Source organism: Taudactylus pleione, unplaced genomic scaffold (assembly GCF_031769625.1).
Source record: "Taudactylus pleione unplaced genomic scaffold, aTauple2 ptg000007l, whole genome shotgun sequence".
Lineage (NCBI taxonomy): Eukaryota > Metazoa > Chordata > Amphibia > Anura > Myobatrachidae > Taudactylus > Taudactylus pleione.
In genome coordinates, this window is record NW_028284410.1 from 12,065,037 (window position 1) to 12,083,971 (window position 18,935).

At 42.9% G+C, this 18,935-nt stretch overlaps 1 protein-coding gene across 1 annotated transcript in view; it reads left to right on the plus strand.

The window, feature by feature from the left end:
* Positions 1-16,469, plus strand: part of GNL2 (G protein nucleolar 2) — a 63,122-nt gene extending 46,653 nt beyond the window's left edge. Inside the window, exons 12-16 of the mRNA XM_088462237.1 lie at positions 6,260-6,367; positions 8,026-8,465; positions 13,359-13,438; positions 14,257-14,351; positions 16,291-16,469. Coding sequence (XP_088318363.1) covers positions 6,260-6,367; positions 8,026-8,465; positions 13,359-13,438; positions 14,257-14,351; positions 16,291-16,431 — 864 coding nt within the window. The 3' untranslated portion in view covers positions 16,432-16,469. The remainder of the gene's footprint in view (positions 1-6,259; positions 6,368-8,025; positions 8,466-13,358; positions 13,439-14,256; positions 14,352-16,290) is intronic.
* Positions 16,470-18,935: the final 2,466 nt, after the last annotated feature.

Below are 18,935 nucleotides of genomic sequence, written 5' to 3' on the forward strand. Positions count from 1 at the left end.
TTGGGAACCAAATCCGGGCACCACGCAGTTAAAGCTTTTAGCTCCCAGGATGCACTGGGTCCACTCTCCCTATAACCCCACCCCCAAGCCAGAGGCACCTCAGTTTGTAAGTAGCCAAAGGCCGGAGGAGGAGAGAAAAAGAGAGAGAAAACTGGAACACTCAATAACCATACTCACCGAAATGGGAGACGGAAAACCGGTGACCAGCCACACAGCCCATATGAAGCCAGGTGCGTCAGGGCGGGCGCCCTGTGGACCCTATGGACTTCGTAGAAACAGAGATAACAAAGGTAAGTTCTTACCATATCTCTTGTTTTCTACTTCAGGGTCCATAGGGGGTCCACAGGGTTGACCTTGGGGATGTCCCAAAGCAGTTCAACCAAGGGTGGGGACGCTCCTGTGCTGAGAGGAGAATCCGTCGCCAAAAAGGAAGCATCCTGAGAGGCAAAGGAAACCAATGCCTAGAACCTTAAAAAGGTGTGGACAGAAGACCACGTGGCCACCTAGTAAGGCAAAACAGCCGAGGCGCCACAGCGAGCCGCACACGAGGGTCACATGGCCCGAGAAAAAACAAGCATCAACAACAGGAAGGCCTACCCATGGGTAGGCCCCTGAGGAAGACCTACAAGGCCATCCAAGCCAACATTTGGTTATAGGCCGGCCATCCTTTCCTGTGAAAACCAGAAATCTCAGACCACCAATAAGGAGTCCGATTTCCGTAAGGAACCTGAACGGATCACATAAATCCAAAGAGGCCAGACCACAGTCAATGAGGCCACACCAGCCGAGAGGACTGGGGACAGAATGGCCGTACCATAAGTTCCAGAATATGGAACCTGAAAACCACTAAGAAGAAACACAGGGCGAGAGCAACTCCCACCCTGACATGATGCCCTCCAGAAGAGGGAGCCACATGAGAACGCTCCCAATTCAGACACTCTCCTGGTTGATATAAACACCCTGAGAGAAAGAGAGAGCCTAAGCAATAGACCATGTAATGGCTATCACAACCAGCGGTTCCATTGACTGTCCCCGGAGGTAACGAAGAACCACTACTTACTCCCAAAGAGTCCCTAGGGAGGACAAATGGAGGCATAATCAAGAAAACACTCCAAGGGATGAACTGGATACCAGAGTGAAGCAATTCCATATCTTAACCATACTGACAGTGTAGAGATCCGCACTGTCAGGAAGACCAGGCCAAGTGTGAAACCCAAGCCAGCCGGAAGGAATGCCAGAATATCTGGAAATCCTGGACACCGGAGGATTGTATCGACAGGTACAATACCATAAGATTTATGGCTGCCACAGTTTGTGGTAGGTCCCAGCAAAAGCTGATCCATGTGCTCTAATCATTCCAACGATGACAAAGCCAGGGAAGCCGTAAGACCACTGTAAGGACACAGTCAAAGACAAACGACCCAGGTCCAAGGCAAAACCAAGGACCCTGAGACAACAGGTCCGGGCAGTGAAGCATCAGGGATGGAGTATCGATGTAGAGACTCCGAAGATCCAAGTACCCTGACATCTGGGGCAATCAGGAGCCACCAGCAGGAAAGCATCTCCGTCTCGATTGAAAACACTTCCAAAGACCTCGAGGAAGAAGGGAGACCGGAGAACACAGGTACACAAAGTGGAAGGACCACTTCACCGACAAAGAGTCGCTGAAGTTTGCTTCAGAATCCCCAGAGCTGAACTGTAACACCATAGTGTGATAAAGTCAGAAGGCCATGAGGGTCACCTCAGGGGGGCCCCCCCTGCTCACCAGGAGATGAAACCTCTCTTGGGGAAGAGACTAGTCCCCGGGATGCACGTCGTGACGGCTGAGGACTCCCGCTTCCCAATGGAGAGCTCCTGAAATGAACGCTGCCGAGATGGTCGGGAGGAGACCCTCGGACTATGTCCGAATATGTGACATACCTGTCATTGCCACCCAACGAACAGTGTTGCTAAAAAGGAAGCCACTGTCCTGACCCTGTCGGACTGAACCTTTTCAGGTTCACCGGGAAACAAGAGTTATGCCAGAGTAAGTTAATTGACAGGGTGGAATCGACAGACGTCCAACTGCACTGAAAAGGATTCGATCCAGACACTGTCCCTAGCAAAGAAAACCCTGGACGAGATGGCCATAGCCACCCGGACAGGGACCGACTTGCCTCCGGAGAGAGCATCATCGTTTGAACAGTTATCCGACAGAAAAAACTCATTCCATCTGGAGATGAGCCAATTATGGAAAGGCCTGGAATGGAACTGAGCCCATTCCACCATGCATCCCAGAGTGTAAAGACATCTGTCGACTGCGCAGATAACCATGTACTCCTAATGGAAGAGAGGAGATTCCGTCTTACGCCAGAAGAATTCTCAGATTCTGAGAATCCAGCAGGGATCCTAGATGAAGAATACCCAGAGAGGGATGCAGGGAGGACTTTTTCCCCGTTGATTAAACGTCTGCACCCCGAAGAAGCCACAGTCATCCTGACCTGGCCGTAAAGTACCCCGGTGATCCCGCTAAGAGCAGGAGGCCGTCCAGGTACAGGAGCATTGGGATATACTGAACAGAAGAACTGTCAGAAAATCCAAAACGCTGGTAAACCCCTGTGGGGCTGAGGACAGTCCCAACAGGCAGAGCCCGAAAAATTGTAAGTGTTGCTGTGATACAGCAAACCTCAGCCCCTGCTGAGGAAAGGTCTCTGTAAGTACCCGTAGGCACGCGTCCTGTATATCCAGTGATACCCTAAAGTCCCCAGGTTCCAAACATCGTATGATGGAGCATAGGGATTTCCTCCTGAGCCCAGGTAGCTTTAGGAACTGGTTCAGGGAATTGAGACAGAGAATAGGCCAAAGAGGACCATTCAGCCACCGCACCAGAAAGAAAACAGAACAACCAGTCCCTCACTGAGATAGTGGGGATGGCCTAATTAGCTCCGCTTACCGCAACAACTGCATAGCTTTCTGGATCTGTAAGGCCCTTGTAAAGAGGGCGTACCCTCCTACCCACGTAGCCGCGGCAACTTGACACTAATACCGGGCGAACTGAGAAAATCGGTATCTCCCAGTTGTAGGCCTGTCCCGTCAGACTGAAGAGATATCCGTAGGTTCAGAAGCAGGATCGGCTGGCAGTCCAGGCCTGCTCGGTACTGGATATGTCGGCCCTTGTAGATGCCGACAGTCTACGAAGAAACAGACCTTTAGGCTGACCCAGAGGACAAAAAAGACTTAACAGACTTAGTCTGAGGCCTTGTAGTGGGCATAGCTGAAAGCGGTAAACTTGTCGTTAGTAATACTGCCAATGTTACTACAATCTTGTCAAGGTCAGGACCAAACAATATCAACCCTAAAGATGGTATCTGCACCTCTGCATTCCCAGATCGCAGCCATAGGGTATTACGGAGGATACAGTCGCAGCCGGAACTCTGAAAGTTAGGAGACTGGTATCCAATATAGGCATTTCCACCTATGACAACAGCATATATTACGTGAGCGACCAAATACATTTGAACCCCCGACGTGTTGGAGGGGAAAAAACGTTACAAATGCATCAACCCAATATGCAATAGTATTAACCAACCATGCTATAGCCATGGTAGGATGGGTAACAACTCCTGAAAGCAAGTATACTGATTTCAGGCAGAGTTACCACCTACGGATCCGAAGAATCCGACCACGCAGGAATGGGAGGCGTAGTAACGTCTGTAATCAGACGAGTAACACGCCCATCCCCCCCAGGAGGGGCTCGTGATGACCCTCAGGGAATTTGGGACAGGAGGCCAAACACTGTTGTAACACCTCCTATCTGGCAACAGCCAGAGTCCCGCTATGCGATCCACCCGCTAGTCAGCAACAGGTAACCCGAAGGCACGCAATACTGAGGGTGTATGATACAGGTGCAGGTCAACATTCACTCTAACCAGAATGGACCTGCTACCAGCCCTAAAGCAGGGTTAATAATACCTGAAATTGGCTTCCCCCCGTGTAAGAGGGAAAGAGCCCCGAACAGTACCCAGTTCACGGCAGAGCCAACTGGGAAGTAACCACAGGGCGTCAACCACGCCAATTAGCGTTTCGTAGAAAACGACCTCCACCCAGGGTGGCTGTTGTGGTAATCCCTGCAAGGGGAATGACAGACTATTGTGGCACCAGGGGGAATTCATATACTGCGAAAAACCCCTGCAGGGAGCGGTAGTCTGTGTCACAGGGGAAGAGTGCAAGAAGCTGCGAGATACCCTGAGATGAAAAGGGCAGTATGGTGAAGTAACCCCAAGTGAGGTACAACAATGGGGCCCGCCCGGCGATCCGCAATTGAGAGGATCCCGAGAAAACAAACCGCCCAAGGGGGTCGTGAAAGAGGCCGGCACCAGATGACGCCACATACAGAACCCTTTATGAGTCAAATCCTCCGCACTAACACCTGCAGCACATGACTTGCAGGATAGTAAAAATGGGTGCAGTATAACGCTCTATCTCCTGGTCAGACATATCTGACCAATCTTGGCGAAAATATTAAGCAGCACTATACTGGTCCTGACTGATGCCAAAAATTAGCTGCAGGGACCCATTTTCAGCGTATGCAACACACAGTTCCATCTAAAATATGGCAACGTGCAGCACGCAACAGTATGTGACAAACCACACAAATATTAACAAGTATATAAATGTGAGGTCTCAGAACCACCCTAAGTACAGCTGTATTAGGGCAGATAAAGAAAAGGGATAGATATACACTGACAGGTGAGAGAATAAAGTACAGTCAGCACTAGCATAAGTCACATACAATGCAGATATATACATATATACATAAACATGTCATATAATATACTGCACTATTACACTGCATTCAACTTACCCAGATTCAGTGTCTGGGAAGGCTACAGCGCTGTGTACACTGACCTGATGGTGAGGTACGCAGGGGGACTGGACTCACTGCCATCCTGAGAGATTTCTGCTGCACCACAGAGATAAAATGGCCGCTGGAGACCTCAGAGGAAGCGTGGCCCGCGGAGGAAGCAGCGACGCCAGACTATGGATACTGAAAGGCGCGCTGAGCTGAGGGGAGGAGCCGCTGTAACAGGGAAGGCTGCCTCCCCTGGCCGGCTATTAACCCCCGGGACGCCGGCTCCCTGCACCGATCGTTAAGTCCCTGGTGGTCTAGTGGCCGGCGCCTCCGGTCTGTCCCCTGAGACCGGAGGCACAGGACTGCATTTGAAATGCGCGGATCACCGCAAGCGGTGATCCGCAACCTTACCTGCTCCCCGTGGATCCGGCAGCAGTCCTGGGCGCCCGCAGAGTCCGGCTAGTACAGACTCTGGGGTCCCGCTGAGATCCCCAGATCTGTACTGGCGTCTCAGCGCCAGCGGGGTGACGGAGCGGCAGCTTAGACGTCCTATGGACAGTCCGACGCTGCCGCTCTGAAGAGTCCAAAGTCCATGAAAAAACTTTGTCCCTAAAAAAATAAAATAAGCTTAGGGGCTGCTAATCAGCTCCCCCTGCGCTAACGGTGACCCGACTCCGGCCGGGCACCAACTTAAACTGAGGTGCCTCTGGCTTGGGGGTGGGGTTATAGGGAGAGTGGACCCAGTGCATCCTGGGAGCTAAAAGCTTTAACTGCGTGGTGCCCGGATTTGGTTCCCAACCTATACCCCAAGGTCAACCCTGTGGACCCCCTATGGACCCTGAAGTAGAAAGAACGCCTGGCATTCACGCCAAAGAGTTCAATCATTGTCTCCTCATACCAGAGAATTTTGTTTCTCATGGTCTGAGGGGGAGATTCAAATGTTTTTTTGGGGGGGCGTGATAATTAATGAGCTCCCAATTTTATATTCAATTGTTCTGGGCGTTCATTAATTATTAAAATATCTTTTTACACATTGTCATTATGGGGTATTGTGTGTAGAATTTTGAGGACAAAAATTAATTTATTCCATTTTGGAATAAGGCTGTAACATAACATAAAATGTGGAAAAAGTGAAGCGCTGTGATTACTTTCCGGATGCACTGTATCTTCCCTAATGTTGCATTTTGTACAACAACCAGTTTCATCTGGGACCTTCAAACTTTTTTTTTTTTTACTTTTTGTTTTTCATCCCTTCTAAAAGGAAATTGGTGTATGGTTGATTATTAAATGTCCGTTTGCGATTAAAGTGATATTACATCGGGATAAGTTGATCAGTATAATTGTTTAAAAGGTTAATATTTCCACTTGTCTTTGAAATAAAGACGTCAATATTATTGAAATGTTTTTTTATAAATTTGTTTGTTGTAGGGTGGAGAGCCAGATTGCCAGACTGTGTCAAAAATGGTCCTCAATGACTGGCAGAGGGGGAGAATACCATTCTTCGTGAAACCACCAAATGCAGAGCCAACCCTAGAGGTACATCATATATTACATTATACTTGTCCTCTATCACTTTGGCATATAAAGGATCAGCATGCACTCTGCTGTTTATAGACATTAGTGAAGCCATTACCCAGCACAGAATATCCATAGTCTATACTCATTCATCCCTGGATTAAGTGGATTTTCTCCTTGAGCAAATCTCTTCTAATAGCATTCTGCTGCTAGTTATGAGTCTAACTTAGGTGGTCCAGCATTGGCACACATGAGGCATAGTGTCACCTATTTTCTTTCATGGATGATTTAGAAAATTACTTCCAGCTTGGAGCACTTTGGAGCATTTGGAGAAAGTGTTACTACTTTTCCTCCCTATCAGCCTGGTTAGCAAATCCTTGTTTGGTTACACGGTTCCCGAGAGTTTAAGAAAGTCTGGCTTTATTCTGTACCACATAGTCATTCTACCAGCTGAACTTTAGGTCCTTGTTATTTTGGGAACACAGGGTTTTTTCTGTTTGTATCATATATGTTTTATTTTAAATGCCAATACACAGGGAAACCTATGAAATAATTCTCTTCTGTAAAGTTTTCAATCCGTCTCTATCCCTGCAGTTTTACATATGAGTGGGAACGCACTACGTGCCTGTCACGTCCATAATTACACCTGTAAATGTGGTGAGGGAAGTTCCCTCTTTCAAATTATGTGGCCTCCTTGACAGCTGTTTGATTACCTGTGATCTCCAGACAATCTCGCCCAGCGATGTGGGAAGGACAATTTGTGCCTCTCTCTCTTATACTTGCCCGCAAACACATGGTGGCACCCTGTATTGAAAAGAGAGGGGAGGGAGCCCCTTAGTAGTTATTTGATGATCACCAGACAATAATAGTACATAAGTTATTTTTCCACAGATTGGATAGAAAACCCATGTCTCCCCAGTTTTATGTCATATACAAATTAATGCGGTAGGTTGTCTAGTTTATAGAATTATAGGCCTTGTTGGTCTGCCATATTCTTCCTACACATTGGAAAACCGTGAAAGTCAAACAAATAAAAAATTTTTTCAAGTGTAAATGTTTTATTTTATTGTCTAAACCTACACATATTGCGGGTACACACTAGATGATATGTTGTCCGATCTAGCTGGATTGGACAACCTTTCAACAACATTGTCTGTGTACTCTCAATGTCACTGACTATACGCGCTCCCGCGCATAGTCGGCGACATTGCATGTCCAATGGGGGCGACATTGTCAGCGAGGGCCATGCTGACTAATGCAGCATGCCTACACTGTCGCTCCCGACATCAGCAAGTGTGTATGCACTCGCTGATGCTGGGACCCCCGCTGGCTCCCTTCGCACGATAGGTCGGCTGGGTACACATCGTTAAATGTGTAAATGTATATTTAACGAAGCAGTCTGACGTGGAGAGTGGACAGTTTACCTTGCTGAAATAATGTCAGATCATGGATGCAAAAGGTAACTGAGCTTACTAATAGTATAGTAATAGTATAGGAATGTGTATTAGGAATAGGTTGTCCAACCAACAAGAGTCCCCATTGTATGTTCATAAATCGTATATAACATCTACAGTGTATATAGCTCAGTAGCTCTGTCTGGCAGAAATGATAAAGCACGCAGGAAGTAAGGTGTCAAATGTAATTCCAATATCAAATATGTTTTCCCTCATCCTCTACAGACTTCGCAAGCCTCTTTACCAGCAAGTACTGCAGACAGTGTGGGCATGGATAAATCTGACATTGAAAACACAATCTCAGATGCCCAAGAAACCAACAATTCTGAAAAGAAAGAGATCAAAGAAATTCTGTCACATGTTCGGCAAAATTTTGGCAAGATCAATGTGGCGCCAGAGTTTTTAAATGAAGACTTGGTGCCAATAGATGTAGATAGAATGTCAGACATTTCTGAACTTGATTCATTGGAGGAGGAAGAATTGTCAGCAGAAGGGGATGAGCATGTAGAAATGCCTGATGGGGGAAATGGCACAAGTTCCCAGGAAGAGCCACAAAGTTCCGAAAAACTGAGTTCCAAAAAAATACTGAAAGAATTGGATGATAGAATAGCACGGTGCAAGAAATTTCTGGATAAAGCCAAAGCCAAACGATTTTCTGCCTTAAGGTAATGTAAAGTACTCTGAATGAAAGGGGAATGCTATAGAGGTTAGACTGATTTGTACCTCTGATTTATTACTCTAATACTAATTGTCATGAACATTTCATTATGTCGTTTACTTTAAAATTTGTTTGAGTATTTTGATCTAGAAGACTGGCCAGATTGTTATAGGTTCATCGGTTGTGTTCCAGGTCTGGATGCACATGGTAATATTTGTGCAACGCAGGCCAAATATAAATGGCACTATTTGGTCAAACAATGGCTATTGAAAGTTACTAAGGGGGATGTTCAGTTAGCCCAGATCATTTTTTGGGCGGATGAAACGGGACTTAGCAAATTTTTTTCTTTTTTATCTTCAGGCAATTACAGTTTATCCCGTTTTATCCGCCTGAAAAATGTACCTGTTTTCGGGGGAAATACAGATAGGATCCATGATAAGTTCACGGACCTGTGTTTTCACTACCAGCTTGCTTCTCAATAACAGGGTCATTACCGTGGATTTTTTTAGGAGCCTGCTGAGCTCCTGAAAAAAAATGTAGAGGTCTGCCAGCGCCGCGCTTTGGGGCTAATTGAACAGCCCCCGGCTATCAATTAGCCGTGGTACATTACCGTGGCTAATTGAATCACCCCCTGAGAACCTTAAACATTTTGACTTCATTATATGTAATTAAATTTATTGGAACAGATTTGGGCTAAGTGGACATATCAGTCAGCAAATGTGCAAATGTGTATAAAGTATTGCATGTGCAAAATGTCATACGTTGTGAATTGTTTGGTGCGGTTATTGTAAGCCAAACTCATGACTGGATTGCCTACTTCTAGACAACTGCTCTTATTTAGTAACTGCACTTCTAATATTTAGTGGGGTGTCTACCCTGCCCCTGCCTAATTGGTGCTTCAAGACTGATGTTTCACGCTATAAAGAGCACAAACTTGATGCTGGAGATTGGGAAGGGTCAGAGGGGTAGAATTACGACCGTTTCTAAAAAGGTTAGTGGAGGAGTTGCCCATAGCAACCAGTCTGATTTGTAGCCATCCCTTAGCTAGTGCATTCAGGAAAATTCTAGCTATTAGAGTGGTTGCTATTGGCAGCACCTAGACTTTCTTTTTTTTTTTCCTTTTAAAGTATTTACCCTTGAGTGACATCTTTAGAAGTACTGCTAAGAAAGTGACACATGTCCCTAATTGTACAGGTGCTGCTTCATTCTCATCTGATACTGTAATCCTTTCCTAGCTGTTTGAGTCTGTAGGATTGCCTCAATCCTCCAGTGTTGAAAGCTCTTTGCTACTTCTCTACTTCATTAGATTGTAGAAGCTCTTTCCACATCATTAGGTCAGTGTGCTATTGGGATCTAATATCATTTTTAAAGCTACAAAGACTGTAAACTTTGCAGTTCTATTATGATCATGGTTTTACCCCAAGTGTATGAACTCACCAGTTATGTTGAACAACGGAGCCTTCATTGTGTTTAATGAGAGGAGCATCGCCATCTTTTCATGGCACCCCGCTGCAGTGGAATGAATAAGCGCATGGTGGTAAACACTCCAGTTATTTCATTTCATACTAATCAACTCCGTAGGACATGGCCTATGTTTTATTAATGTCAAAAATAGTGGCTTCACTTGCTCTAACTGGACTTTGAGGCTGAGTTTTAATTAAAAATTATCACATTCTTCTGAATATGCCCTATTATAATTTCCAGCATGTTTGAATATGTGGCTTTTGTTTCTGGAAGTTGGGTTATACAGAGTTACATATCTAGGTTCCTTGTGTTCCTGTAAATGTAGATCTAGTGGTGGCATTATCACAGTAATATCAGAATTTATTTAAGCATGAAGTTTTAATCAGCATTGTACAGTATTTTTCCAGCAATACCCCTGTCCTCAAGCTCACCTCATATTTTTTATGGAGCTTGGCACATGGTTATTTCTTTACTCACAAGTAGATGACGCTGGCATTGGAACCAATGTCTCCAGCAAGTCTCTTTGAGCCGCTATTGTATGGTCAATGCTTTGAACAGCTGATATACAATTGTAGTGTTTTTATAAAGTGAATGACTACTGTAATGATGTAGTAAACAGGAAATGTGCAGTCACCTTATCTGCCCCATATAGTAGCTGTGGTCATCACTTGGACGTATCCCTATGGGATGTATTCATATACTGGTTGTCGGGGTTTCAGCAACGGAATCCCGACACCGGTAAGAATTCTGGCGCCAACATCCCAACCGTCGGCATCCCCACGGTAAGTATTGGTGTTAGGGGGAGGGTTTGGCTGCAGGAGGGTTAGGTTTAGGCTGCGGGGAGGGAGGGGGTTAGGATTAGAAGTAGGGTTAGAAAATTTACCTGTAGCTTTCGATATCCTAACCCTGTTGAGATACAGGTGTTGAGCGCCGGCATCTCGTACCCAACCCATCCCTATAACTTAATGATCATCTATCTATACAGAATGTAAAATAAAGTCCCTGGTAGGCATCTGTCTGTTTGAGCTAATCTCGAAAAACACTGGCCAGATTTTGATGCAGTCTTCACTATTATATATAGAGCATGTGTCGAGGAAAATTTAGGTGTATGAAACATTAATGTATGACGAGGGAGTCGGGCAGTGACTATTTTAGTGAAGCAAGTCGATGAAAAAAATGGACGTCCGAGCGCTTTCTTGGCTAATGCTACCTAAACCGTTATAGATATATCACAATGATAGACTATTTTATACCATGTAGAAATTGATACATATAATCCGGTTTCTCCAGAAAAATTGATGCAAGCTCTGTTTACTAATACAAAATTTCAGTTTTTCCCTTCTTTAACGTTCCTATTTCATTTATGTGAAAAATGATTATTTAATTTGGAATGAGTCCATTTCCTGGTAAGAGTCTGCTTTGGCATGAAAATAAATAAAGCCCCGGGACAGACACTTAACTTGGCGATTTTTTTTTTTAACCGAGGTCTTAGGAGAAAAAAACAAGACTATTGCCGTAAATTCTAAATTACTCCCATGCGAAGCTGGGGCAGGACGCTAATAGGATATAAAAATAAGTAATTTGTTGTTCTTTAAATATACTGTTGTCTGAGGGCAACAGCTTCCCTGAATTTAGAATGCCCTAGAGATATTTTTGGGTGAAAATAGTTACTTGACCTTACCAGCCAGACATTGCAATTAACTCTTCTGCGGTCCCCAGTGCAGAGTGAGAGAATGCATGCTGGCTGGAGTAGACTGTGCTCTGGGAATCTGACAATGGTCACGAGACATCATTGAGGGCTTTAGTGACTGTTTATTAAATCTAATGGTTCACTGTCTGCTTTTTTTGGTTGAGGCCTTTCCAATTCTCAAATAAGTAAGTAACATTCTCTCAGCACTTGTGCAAGAGCATAAAATCTGCACCACATGTTGTGAAACTTTAGGACTGGAGCCACTGGATCTGTCTTGAGATATTCACTAATGAAATATTGGAGTGCTGGCACATTTTGATGCATGATTAAATGAAAAGTATAATTAAGACATTAACGCCAAGTTAAATATATGGAACAAGCTGTTTTTTGTTTCAGCTTTGGACAGAGAAAAATGAATAAAAGTAGAAGAAACAATTAATTCTCTGAACTTTACATCTTTACCAAAAAAACAGGGCATGCATGGTTGTATACTCAGAAATGTGGAAACTGAGGGATACTAGTGTATGTTTCATATGCTGATGGGACAAAAGATGTTTGTTTTTTTAAGTTCAAGTGGTTGTAGTAATATAAGCCAGTTATTTGTAAGAAATTGCTTTTCTCTGTATGTGTTAACTTTATCTCATTATTGTCAGGTTTGTGCCTTGGGGACAGTCTATGTCCTCCTAGGGTGCTGACAATGTGAGAAGGAAAGTAAAATACCTCACTTGTACTGCGTGTGGGTGTGCATGTATGTTGTGAAATGAGAACACACAAGACAGTGGGCTGGTTGCAGAGGTGCATGGGTGCACAGGAATAAATGCGTATATTCACCCGTCTTTTCAGGTGTACGCAATTTGGCAGTGCAGCTGCCCACTACAATATATGGTACTCATTGTAATCATCTGCTGATGGTAATGACACTGTTTAAGTCACACTTTAATAGACCGTTCTGCTATATCACTAAATTACTTTTCCATAGTCACTAATAATTAGTTGGTTTATTCCAAATATTGTACATAAATGTTCTCATTCATCCTTTGGGAACACTGGTACCATCGGGAACAGAGGCTCCTTTTATGATTTTGACTCTTAAAAAAACAAGTCTTTGCCTCACCACCTCTATGCAGTATCCCCATCCTGCAAGGAACTGTTTATTTTCTGCAGTGCCCACAAGACAGGGTGCTTTTTATCTTCTCTTTATTGATTTTGTCTTAATATAACTGCCACAGCAGTGCAGTCTCACAGTGAGGGGGCACTAGGTCCTGGAGCTAAATCCCCTGACCAAGGAAAGGGGGGGGGGAGAATTAGGGTTGCAAGTGGGGGCAGCTTCTTTATACAAAGTTAGTTTGTATGCACTATAGCTTCTATGTAATTGCACTAGTCCTATTTTAGATTGGAAATTTCAATGTATAGGTTAAGACAAAAAGTTCATTAGAATCTACTTTATGTTGTAGAAAAATTGATTAATATAGCCTAAAAATGCAGATGAAATATCCACCAGTACAGGTAAGTTACCAGTGCAGACTAATGGGTAAGACTAAGAGGACTGCATAACGTATGAGCAGATTTAGACTGCACCTCTAGACTTGTGGCTAGAGATCATGAATTGACTGAACAAACTAAAATAGAAATATCCTGCTTTTGTTTAATACGGTATTAGTGAGATTGTGAGTAGTGTGCCGTTTTTTTATTTTATACTGTATTTAGAAAATCTCATACAAATTAGTTCTATTTTTTCCACCCTAGAATTCCTAAAGATCTAAGTGAACATATCTTTGCAAAACCAAAAAAGACAGATGAAGACCAAGAAGAGCAGAAAAATGAAGGTAATTTTAATATTTCCCTCAGGAATCTCCCCATGTAACCTACAGCTGCCATCCTAATTTATAATCATTCTTGTCCATTATTACCCTTTAATTAACTGGCCTTTGTGCCTCACTGCTTAAGGGTAATTTATTTTTTGAACTTCTTACTATGCAATTATCACATGCTGTTCATCCTCTTGAAAAATATCCCTATTGCTGATAATGGCAGTGTGCTTAGCACAGCAAAAGTCTGGCAGCTAAATACAGTACGTTTTATGAAGACCAGTGCATAAGGAATAGGTGGTAGTGTAAAGTGTAACCCATAGCAACCAATCCATGTCAGTGATTTTTTGTCTGCGCCACCATAGAGATACCTTGTATACAAATTATGCTTAGTACATACGCAAGATCTTTATATTCTGTAAAGGTGCGTACACACGGTTAGATATAACAGGACAATAAGAACGATAACTATATCAATCATATCGTCCTGTTTTTCTGGGCCCTTCCAATCCACAAACGATGGTCGATGTGCGGGCACGGACGGTCGATATCAACCATGCATGCAGGCCAACCTAGTCGATATCGACCAGGTTAGTTGGTTACTATAGGGACCCGCGATCGTTGGTCGTTAAAGACGTTGGGGGTTGGTGCATGTGCTGGATGTTCGATATCGAACATCCAGCGCATGCAGGAGGATTAGACAACGATATCTGATCGTTGTCTGATTGCTCCATGTGTACTGTGTGTACAGAGCTTAATTCAGGTGCTTTGTGCTAGACTACCACTAAATGCAGGCATACGGTTTATGTTTTTGTAATGTAATCTGTATATCTAAGGGAGGAATAAACCAGGAAAGAAAAGGAAACACTTTGATGATGATGAGAATGACCATGAAAGTGAAATGCCCCAGAAGAAGCTTACATCAAAAGAGGTATATAATTTCCAGTTATAGTACTGTCCACTAGACATCTATAAAAGCATGTTTGTGCACTGGCGTTGGGTCTATCCTTCGTTTTTTTAACCGTATAATGCTATACTTTCCCTGCTCCATCATCTGCTATGGAAAGATGACCTAGAGCTGTGCACAGGAATCTCTGGGAGGGGATAAATTAATTTCTATCTGGGGGTTGGAGGAGAGCACATTATATACATGAAACATTTGTAAATGTAGATTTTAAATGTATTCAATTCTGTGCAGGAGCGGTCATATTATTATTATTATTATTACTACCAGTTTATAGCGCACACATATTCCGCAGCGCTTTAGAGAGAATATTTGGCCATTCACATCAGTAGGCTGAGATCAGATAAATGGGTAAAACGTATGAAAGGGCGGTTTGCAAACTGACCCACATTGGATGTTTCAGCTCCAGACCATAGGATTTATTATGCTGCTGTTTGGATAGATAAAACACAATAACTAGTGAGATCACTACAAAAGTCCTGGCACTTAGCGGTCAAATTTAAACCGTTAACTGAATGAATAAGATATCAATGTAAACATTAAAAGCTTGCAGCAAGTGTAAGAAGTTTAGCAGAACTTCAAGACAATGAATAATCAATACTATAAAAAGAATGCACTGCGCTGAGTCAATGTTTATATATAGTAATACTAAATAATAAGGCTCAAAGGTAGTAATTAATAAAAATAAAGTTTTACTCTTTAAAACAATAGAACAATTACAACAATGTAGCAATGACTAAATTCGATACAGCAGTAACCTGCTCAGAATGATGGTAGTTTATAAACCTGAAGCAATGAGATGTCTCTGGTCTTTTTCAGCCAAAATGTAAAGAAAAAAAACACAATTTTAGCATGATTGGGTTCCTAATGAATTTTGTATTTCCACCATCAGAAAATAGCCTTAATCTTTGGTATGGAAGTAAATAGCAGTGTTAGCAGAATATAGGAAACAGAAGGTAGTGCATGTCTCAGTAGGTTACCACTGTTTCAATGTGGTGGCTTGTGCTGGCATCCCAGTGGAGATACTGTGTGGCCAAATGATGACCTAAGGTGGTGGTGCTCGGCGGAGGACACGTTTAATTCCGGGCTTGTTGAGGTAGAAGATGGCACAGGGTGCACTGAAGATACCAATGATTTTGTATAAGTGGTCCCGCTATCTTCACCCTTAAAGCAGCTGTAGGGAGCAGACTCCTACCTCTCGGTATGAGAGACAGATGATGCTGAGGTGGCGGATACCGAAAGCTTGGTCTGGCAATAAGCTGGTGCAGGTACCTTCTGTAGGCTGTATGGAGAACGCCAGATATGCCAGGGGGGTAGCGGCTGCTCAGTGTGTGAGAGAGCAGGTTCGTGCAAGACTGATAGTGATGTCAACGCGTTTCGCCTCTACAGCAGCAGAGCGTTTCTCAAGCTACCCCCAAATTTTAAATGGGACAGTGCACCCATTGACACTTTACCATGGTAATAATGTGTTTATAAAACCTCTTCGGCATGGGTGGAACATTACTTTATGTAGCAAATTGTATGAACTCTACTTTCTTCATTCATTAATCAGTAAAATGAAAAAGTGGATCTTGTCTGCCATGGTCTGTACATTTTCAGTGACTAATGCTGATCTGAATGGGCACTTTGTGTTTTTTTTGCATGATGCTGCAAGTTTGTCTCTCTTTAAGGAGACCTCTATCTTACTGTGACATACGTACAGTGCATGATGTCATCTACATAGCTGTGTAAAATAGTTACCACTAATTAAAATAAACTGATGAATAGGATAAACTCCACACATCTATGGATTTTTAACATGTCATTTTGTCACTGATAGTTAAAAAGAAATAGCAGCTCAATACATTTTTTTCCTTTATGATATTGTTACATTTCCCATCCTTCACGTAATGTTTTTCTATTGCAGAGGAGAAGGATAGAGAGGCAGCAACATTCAAAGAAAGTAGGGGTACGGTATTACGACACTCACAATGTCAAAAACAAGAATCGCGACAAAAAGAAAGTGGACCCAAAAATCGTCCAAAAGAAATCAAAACAGAAACATTGATCATTGTATCTGTTAGATCATTAAATGGTTTGAAGTTTTCCATTGTGTGGTTTCTGTTCACTTTAAAGGAAAAAATTAAACACTATTCTCTTTCGTTGGAATATAGCCAAAGGGGGAAATGTAATAGCTGGCAAGATGCAGGTGTCTGTGTGGTACCAGAGAGTCTGTCTATTATTATTTTTGGGAAAGATTTCTGGACTGCACAACCTGACTATATATATGATGGGAGGTGCTACCTGATGAGACTAATTGCAGGCACAGAAACAGACAAATCTCAGGTGCACAACTCCAAATTATTAATAATATATATGTACTTCACTTTTTTATTTTCATTCTTTATATGCAGCTGCTCCTAACTATCTCTTTACGCTGCACTTTTCTTACTGTAGTGGTGCCCTGGGGCAGCTTGGCTGGCCCAGTTTTGGGGGGTCCTGCGCTCTAGATTCGAACCCTAGTATGTTAGGGACCTACCCGAAAGAGGTTACCTGGATATGGTGGGTAGACCCATAACCTTGGCCATGATTATGCTAAAAACCTCCTATTGATTGCAAAATTTTATTGCATTTATATATATTATTAATAATATGGAGTTGTGCACCTGAGATTTGTCTGTTTCTGTGCCTATTATTATTTTTGTTTTTTATTTTTTAAGAGACAATAATTAAAAATGCAAAACCAATCTGATTTTGCCTTTTTAAATAATTGCCGGAATCGCACGGATTACTGTGTTAACTGTCAGGTTGCAGGTTTTTGCTTTCACAATTATAGACATGGAATCGGATAGCTTTACTCAGCAGCCAAGATGTCAATTGTCCAATGATGTGAACAAGTTGCAGCTTTCTTTATACTTTAGAAACTTCAGTTTGGACTGTACCAACTACAAATTCATGATGTGTAAAGCTCAAAATGCAATTTAATTTGAGGTTAACATTATTTTGTTTGTCGATTGCAGGTAAAGACTGCTCATTTTTGTGGGCTGAATCAGTATTCAGAAGATAACTTGGGTCTCATTTACAAATTTTGCATTAAGATGCAATATCAGGAACTTGCTATAATTTTCTAAAGGCGCATATCCACTACGCGATATTAATGAGCGATTGAACGATATCAATATAGTTACCGTTCAATCCCTCATTATTCGTGCATGAATTGGGCACTAAAATGTCGGAAACGACCAGTGATGCGCGCACCTGCTGGTCATTTCCGACATCAATCTTCGCCTGAACATGCCGGTCAATCTGCCGATAACGACAGATTGGCCATGTTCAGGGATGAGGGAGGGTACCTACACTGAACGATATTTCATTCAGTGTGGGCACTGCACAGTTTAATGAACGACTGAACGATAACAATATCGGTCAGTCCTTCACTAGTCGCCTAGTGGATGTGCCCCTTATCTTGTACTAGACAGAAAAAAACGAATTATTAGTTGGTTGCTGTGGTTTATTCCAAATATTGTACATAAATGTTCTCATTCATCCTTTGGGAACACTGGCACCATCGGGAACAGAGGCTCCTTTTATGATTTTGGCACTTAAAAAAACAAGTCTTTGCCTCACCACTTCTATGCAGTATCCCCATCCTGCAAGGAACTGTGTTTATTTTCTGCAGTGCCCACAAGACAGGGTGCTTTTTATCTTCTCTTTATTGATTTTGTCTTAATATAACTGCCACAGCAGTGCAGTCTCGCAGAGGGGGCACTAGGTCTTGGAGCTACATCCCCTGACCAACTGGAAAGGGGGGGGGAGAATTAGGGTTGCAAGTGGGGGCAGCTTCTGTTAGGTAGCAACAGACTAGCCCCCCTCCCTCCCCCCAGGGCCTAGCATCATCCTCTATGTTTTGTGACAGCATAGCATCACCCCCACCTTTTGGAACTATGTACAAAGACAGGCCCTTCTTTTTCTACTGTATTCATTTGCTTTCTTCTGTTTACATATAATACATCTGATAAAAGGAGCAACTCCAGGTCTAACACATTGACTTCATAATATATATATAGTGTAAAATTGTAATGATGAGTGGACAACCTGGCATTGAGGCAATACTTACAACTGCTTTGCTCATGGTTGTGAACACTAATCTGGCAGAATCAGTCTGTCCCAAATCCCAGGTGTTAGTGATGGAAAATATCCCTCTATAAGCAAACCTACAGATATGCCCTCATACCCCTATCCTTTTTGTGAGCGACTTGGACAATACGCCACCGGCTTGAGTACTTTCTCCTGAATTCTGCATCTTAATTCCCTAATAGTGTGATAACTATTTAGGATTGGTATTATTTGTTGCAAAGGAATTGGTATAAAGCAGCAGATTAAGCACAATCATGTGTGGCGGTATCGCTGTCTATTTTTTTATTTCTGAATTTTGCGTCTTAATTCGCTAATGGTGTATTAAGTACTTAGGAATTAGCATTTTTGTTGCATTGGTAAAATGTAGCAGATTAAGATGCATATTTTAGGAAAGTTGCATGACACAGCAAAGTCCCTGGCATGCCAAATGGGGCT